Source organism: Arachis ipaensis, chromosome B08, assembly GCF_000816755.2.
Source record: "Arachis ipaensis cultivar K30076 chromosome B08, Araip1.1, whole genome shotgun sequence".
Taxonomy (NCBI): Eukaryota; Viridiplantae; Streptophyta; class Magnoliopsida; order Fabales; family Fabaceae; genus Arachis; species Arachis ipaensis.
This window is the reverse complement of record NC_029792.2, coordinates 125203428-125210534: the sequence shown is the minus strand read 5'-3', so window position 1 is coordinate 125210534 and position 7107 is coordinate 125203428. Positions and strand designations below refer to the sequence as shown.

Below are 7107 nucleotides of genomic sequence, written 5' to 3'. Positions count from 1 at the left end.
ATCTCTTATTTCTGTTTTTTTTTTAATAAATAATTTTTTTAATAAATTTTTTTTAAAAGACATATCTAAATAAGTTTTAAATTAAAAGTATTTTATTAAAAAAATATTTTTTTACTCAAAAAATCAATATAAACTAACACTAAACAATATATATAAAAGAAGAGTCTATCTTACTTGACAATCACTAGCTTTGGTTTTAAACTTTTAATGAGATAGAGAACAAAAAAACAAGTCAATCACTATTTGCGCAAATTTGGGCCATGTGAAATGCAGTGTAATTAAGAATAGTCAATAGATGCAACAAAGTGTAATTCTCTTAAAAGCACGGAACAACAATACGGTAGGGTATGTTTGATTTTACATTGCAAAAGAAAAAAGCACACTTATGATTCTTTATAGAAAACTTCATTTTTATGTTTGACAATTCTTTTATTTTCTAAAATTTAAGTTTATCAAAAGTTATAAATTTTATTTTTTGCGTTCACCTTTTTAAGTTTGACTAAAATTTATTTTTTATGATTGTATCCTTTATTATTTATATATTTGTTATCTTTTTATAATATATTTTTTTCAATATTCTCTTATGCATATTATTATTTTTTATAAAACTTTTTTTTTGTTTATGAGTTTTTTTATTGTTATACAAATCTCTGTTTAGAAACTTAATCCAAAAACACACATAATTCATCAATAATTTTCTTGAAAGCTAATCAAATGTATGGAACATTTATCAATTTCTTAGTTTTCCTAGTCAGAATGTCATCATATGCTTACCAACTTAAATAAAATAATATACTTACTAACTTAAAAATAAAAAGATATAAAATCAAAACCAATAAAAAAATCATTAATACATCTTGACTAAAACTAGATAAAAAGAATCCCACGTTAACAAGTCCCAAAGTTGGGATTTATATTCCTCTTCTCTTTTTTTATTTAACTTCCTCCATCTTCCTTGATCCTTGTCTTTCTTCTCGTCTTACTCTTTACCCTGTTCGTTATAAGGGAATTCTCAATGGAACTCTTTATCCCTCTTTTCTCTATCTTCTTCAAAAGAGTTACTCGGAGATGATCACTTATTGCCATTAGTGCAATTTTCTTACGGATTCTCAATACATCATTACTTGAATTACTTGACATCTTACCAAAATTTTTTACATAGTTATACAATAACAAAAATTAACTGCATAAATTTAAAAAAAATAACAGATTCTATTTACTTGACACTTAAATAACTTCACTTATAAATAATGAGAAGCGACACAGAAAAAGGTAAGAATAGTAAAAAAGAGACAAAAAAAATGTATTGTAAAAAATAAATTTTTAATTTTTTGTGTACTTTATGTACTCTCTATATGTTATCTTTTTTTCTTCTTATTATACTTAATATATATCTGTTACGGATCCAGCCCACAGATCCCGGACCCGAGGTTGGGCCCGAACCCGGCACCTCGGGTCCAACCCGCCTCTCTCTAGAAGGCCCAAAACCGGCCCTCTGGAACTCCTAAATCGACTTTCGAATTCAAATGTCTCCCTTATCTTAGCTAAGATAAGATAAGATAAGATAATTCACTATCACTTATAAATAGAGGACCCAGGTCCCTCCAGGTATTCATTCATTCCTGACACCTTCTACCTCTTAGGTCCATTCTGACTTGAGCGTCGGAGTGTCTTTGCAGGTACCTCCCCCCATTGCTCCAGTCAAGTGATCCGGCATCTGCCTCAACCCGCAAGTTCCCGATCCATCTCTCAACCCGTACCAGAGACATCTTGTACATTGGCGCCATCTGTGGGGACTTGCACCAGCCAAGCCGGATGGGGGACGTCCTGGAGGAAACCCTCTCAAGCCAGGATGACTCCCGACCGCTTAACCCAACCCCAGAACACCGGGAGGTCACAAACCAAGCAAGAATAGCAAGTACTGTCCACCACACGAACGACCACGTCGTCACGGACCAACGACATCCTGAGAAAGCTAGGGACAAAGCGGCACAGATCATCCAGGATCTCTGCCTCTGGGTCCAGGAGCTCGAAGGCAAACTGACTAATAGAGAAAAACACAACAACGAACGCGGAAGCCAGGCAACTTCCAGATCAAGATCTCGCCACGGCAGGTCACCAACCCGACGACGCGATAGGAGAGACGGTCGCAGTGCCTCACGCGACCACGGTCACGAGAAATCGCCGGAACGACGATACAACAAGAAACACAATCGCAGCGCCTCCCGAGATCTAAGTCGTCAACACGACTCAGACAAAGATCGGAGGTACCAAAATACCAAGCGCACAAGAAACGACCACACAATAATGGGAGCTACGCCTTTCACAGAAAGAATCTTAAGAGCGAAACTCCCCAAAGGTTTTGACAAACCTACCGACATGAAATACGACGGGACCAAGGACCTCCAGGAACATCTAACGGCCTTCGAGGCCAGGATGAACCTAGAAGGAGCGGCCGACGCGGTCCGATGCAGAGCCTTCCCGGTAACCCTTGCAGGGCCGGCAATCAAATGGTTCAACGCCCTCCCAAACGGATCCATAGCCAGTTTCCACGATATAACACGAAAGTTCATGGCCTAGTTTACAACTAGAATCACCAAAGCCAAACACCCCATCAGCTTGCTAGGGGTCACGCAAAAACAAGAAGAATCCACAAGGAAATACCTCGACTGCTTCAATGATGAATGCCTGACGGTCGACGGACTCACGGATTCCGTCGCAAGCCTTTGCTTAACCAACGGACTCATGAACGAAGATTTTCGCAAACACCTCACCACCAAACCAGTATGGACCATGCATGAGATCCAGAATGTCGCCAAAGATTACATCAATGACGAAGTCAGCCAGGTTGTCGCCGCCAATAAACGGCAGCACGGCAACACCCAACACGGTAACTCGGCTTCTCGCCAAAATCCACCACCCAGAGAGAATCAAAGGGACCACCCCAGGCTGACAAATACAAACCGACCACCAAGAATTGGCAAATTCTCTAATTACACGCCCCTGACAGCACCAATTACGGAAATATACCACCAAATAGCAGATCGAGGCATCATTCCGAAAGCCCGACAACTCAAAGAAAGGACGGGAGGCAACAAAACCCTCTACTGCGACTACCACCGAGGTTACGGTCACAAAACACAAGATTGTTTCGACCTTAAAGACGCCCTCGAACAGGCCATACGAGATGGCAAAATCCCAGAATTTGCCAAAATCATCAGAGAACCAAGATGTGCGGAAAGAGACAGGTCGCCGGAAAAAGATGGGCGTAACCCGAGAACCCAAAAGCAACCCCCCAGGGAAAGCCCAGAAGACGACCCGACCATCATCGTAAACGTCATCATGGGCAAGGACATATCGAGCAAGTCGAAGCTAACAATGAAAAAAGATCTCAAAGTAATGGCGGTCAGAAACCAAACTCCAACCATTGTGGCCGACAACACGATAACCTTCTTACCAGAGGATTGCCAGCACGGCACCTCGGCCGAAGATGCCCCCTTCGTCATCTCGGCTAGACTTGGAACAGGACTAGTACGAAGGATACTAGTAGACACCGGGGCAGACTCGAACATCCTCTTCCGAGGAGCCTTCGATAAGCTCGGGCTCCACAACGACAACCTCCAAACACACCGCAACGGTGTCACGGGACTCGGAGACAACTTTCTCAAACCAGATGGCTCAATCACCCTTCCCATCACCATAGGAACAAGCAACCAAAAGAAGACAATCTTATCCGAATTCGTAGTCCTAAAAGACTCCGCAGCCTATAACGTGATTCTCGGAAGAAAAACAATCAACGACTTCTCCGCAGTCATCTTTACCAAATACCTCCTCATGAAGTTTAGAACCGACGACGGCTCCGTCGGTACCATCCACGGGGACCAAGAAGTCACAGCCGAATGCGACAACACCAGCCTAGCCCTAAGGAAGAAATCCCGAGATGCGGCCGGGGTATTCCTAGCCGATCTGGATGCTCGGCAAGACGGCCAACCCAGGCCAGAGCCAGAAGGAGACATGGAAAAGCTACAAATAGGGCCAAGCAAAGAGGAATACACCTTCATTAATAGGAACCTCCCATATGATCTCAAAGAAGAACTCTCCCAACTCTTGAACCTGGTTAGCAAACGTCGTGCTAGTGAAAAAATCTAACGAGAAATGGCGAATGTGTGTCGACTACACGGACCTCAACAAAGCCTGCCCGAAGGGCGCCTTTCCCCTAACAAACATCGACGGATTAGTAGATGCCGCATCCGGCCACCAATACCTCAGCTTCATGGACGCATATTCTGGCTACAACCAGATTCCGATGCACCGACCAGATGAAGAAAAAACAGCGTTCATCACCCCAGACGGGACATACTGCTACACAGTGATGCCCTTCGGCCTGAAAAACGCTGGAGCCACCTATCAAAGACTCGTCAACAAGATATTTCAAAACCTGTCCGGAAGCAAACTAGAAGTCTACATAGACGACATGCTCGCTAAGACTGAATCCGACGAATAACTCACTGGCGACCTCAAGGTCATAATGAACACCCTACGAAAGCACCAAATGCGACTCAATCCGGCAAAATGTGCCTTCGGGATGGAGGCAGGGAAATTTCTCGGCTTTATGATCACGCAACGCAGAGTTAAAGCAAACCCGGAGAAATGCCGCGCCGTCCTCGAAATGACGAGCCCAAAAAACCTTAAAGACATCCAAAATCTCACAGGCTGATTGACGGCATTATCATGCTTTCTCGGGGCATCAGCTCAAAAAGCGATCCCTTTCTTCAAACTAATGAAAAAAGGAGCCCTTTTTAAATGGGAGACGGAGTGTGAAGAAGCATTCCAGCATTTCAAGAAAGTCCTAGCGGAACCACCAATCCTTGCCAAACCCCAAACAGGGGAAACACTCTACCTGTACCTCTCCATTACGGAAGAGGCACTCGCAGCAGCACTCATCCGTGAAAACATGAGAAAGGAGCAAGAACCTATCTACTTCATAAGAAAAGTCTTGCAAGAAGCGGAAACTCACTACTCAAGACTAGAAAAATTAGCTTTTACACTCCTCACGGCCTCCCGGCACCTGCGACAATACTTCCAGGCCCACCCCTTGACGGTCCGAACCGACCAGGCGGTCAAACAAGTACTACAAAAACCCGACCTTGCGGGAAGAATGTTAGCGTGGTCCATCGAACTATCTCAATTCCAAATCAAGTTCGAACCCCGGTACGCGATCAAAGCACGGGCCATGACCGACTTTATCGCCGAGATGACCCCAGGAAACTCCACCCCCGAATCGTGGAAACTACATGTTGACGGCTCATCGAACGTCACCTATGGAGGTGCCGGAGTCATTCTCGAAAGTCAGAACAGAGTCGTAATCGAACAATCAGTACGATACGAATTCCCAGTCTCAAACAACCAGGCAGAATATGAGGCCCTCCTGGCAGGCCTAGCGCTAGCCCGGGAAGTCGGAGCAAAGGTCCTAGAGGTAAACACCGACTCACAGGTAGTCAGCTCCCAAATCAACGGAGACTACCAGACACGAGATCCCCTACTCCAACAATACCTCGTCAAGGTAAACAAACTAAAAGAAGGATTCGAGCGAGTTACCATACAGCATGTCCCTAGGGAACGAAATGCTAGGGCAGACCTACTTTCCAAACTAGCCAGTACCAAACCAAGACACGGTAACAAATCGCTAATCCAGGAAGTCGTCAAGTCACCTTCCGTGTCAACGACAACCAACGCTCATCTGACACTCTCGAACCAAGGATCTTGGACCTACCCTATCCTACAGTACCTCCTTGACGGAACACTCTCGCCGGATCCCAAAGAGGGAAAACGAATAAAACGGGAAGCCGCTAACTATACCGTTGTCGCAGGACAGCTATACAAACGCGGATTATCGCAACCCCTGCTCAAATGCGTTGAACCCGAGAACACGGAGTACATACTCCGCGAAATCCACGAAGGTTGCTGCGGCCACCACGTCGGAGGCAAAACATTAGCCCAAAAAGTCATTAGAGCAGGCTACTTCTGGCCCACGGTCATCCAGGATTCCATACAAATAGTTAAAAGCTGCGACAAATGCCAAAGGCACGCCAATATCCACCAAGCCGCGCCACACCAGCTCAGCATCATATCGGCAGAACGGCCATTCGGCACCTGGGGGATCGACCTTGTCGGACCCTTCCCTACGGCACCCGGTCAACTCAGGTATCTCATCGTCGCCATAGACTACTACACTAAGTGGATCGAAGCCGAACCCCTAGCCTCCATAACGGCAGCCCAATGCCATAAATTCCTCTGGCGACAGATCATCACCCGATTCGGGATCCCCGAGATCGTTATCTCGGACAACGGAACCCAATTTGCTGACAAAAAGTTCAGAGAATTCTTAGAAGGACTACGCATATCTCACCGTTTCAGTTCGGTAGAACACCCCCAAACAAACAGACAGGTGGAATCCGCAAACAAAATAATCGTCAAGGGACTCAAGAAACGGCTCGACGAAGCCAAAGGACTATGGGCCGACGAGCTCGGATCGGTCCTATGGTCATACCGAACCACACCGCAAACGACCACGGGAGAAACCCCCTTCCGATTAACATACGGCGTGGAGGCAGTCATCCCGATAGAAATCGAAGACCCAAGCCCCAGAAAAAAGGTCGACGGTAACGACGAGGAAGCAGAACGAGACCTCATTGACGAGGAAAGAAGCATAGCTCACATCAAAGAGATAGCCCTAAAATAGAGAATCAGCTTAAGATACAACCATGGCGTCGTCCGACGGGAATTCGCGACCGACGACTTCGTCCTACGACGAAACGACATCGGTCTCCCGACCCCAGGAGAAGGGAAACTCACCCCCAACTGGGAAGGACCATACAGAATCAAGGCGGTAATCGGAAAGGGAGCATATAAACTCGATCGACTTAACGGCGACGAAATCTCAAGGACCTGGAACGCCGCCAATTTACGGCGATACTACACTTAGGCCGACCTAACTAGGTCACCCCTTTTTATTTGTATTTTACAAATCCTGAATTTTAATTTTCGCTTAAGTATCTATCCCGGGTACTCTTTTCCCCCAAAACGGAGGGTTTTAACGAGGCCCAC

The 7107-nt window shown here is 45.3% G+C and overlaps 1 protein-coding gene across 1 annotated transcript; it reads left to right on the top strand.

Moving 5' to 3' along the window:
- LOC107611702 (transcription initiation factor TFIID subunit 1-like) lies at window positions 1816-2591 on the top strand. Its single transcript, XM_016313602.1, has 2 exons — window positions 1816-2359; window positions 2581-2591. Exons 1-2 carry the CDS (start codon window positions 1816-1818, stop codon window positions 2589-2591), a joined length of 555 nt encoding a protein of 184 aa, XP_016169088.1.

Bases quoted from the DNA above. Each gene is read 5' to 3' on its own strand.
- LOC107611702 (XM_016313602.1), top strand. From the start codon at position 1,816: ATGGGGGACGTCCTGGAGGAAACCCTCTCAAGCCAGGATGACTCCCGA.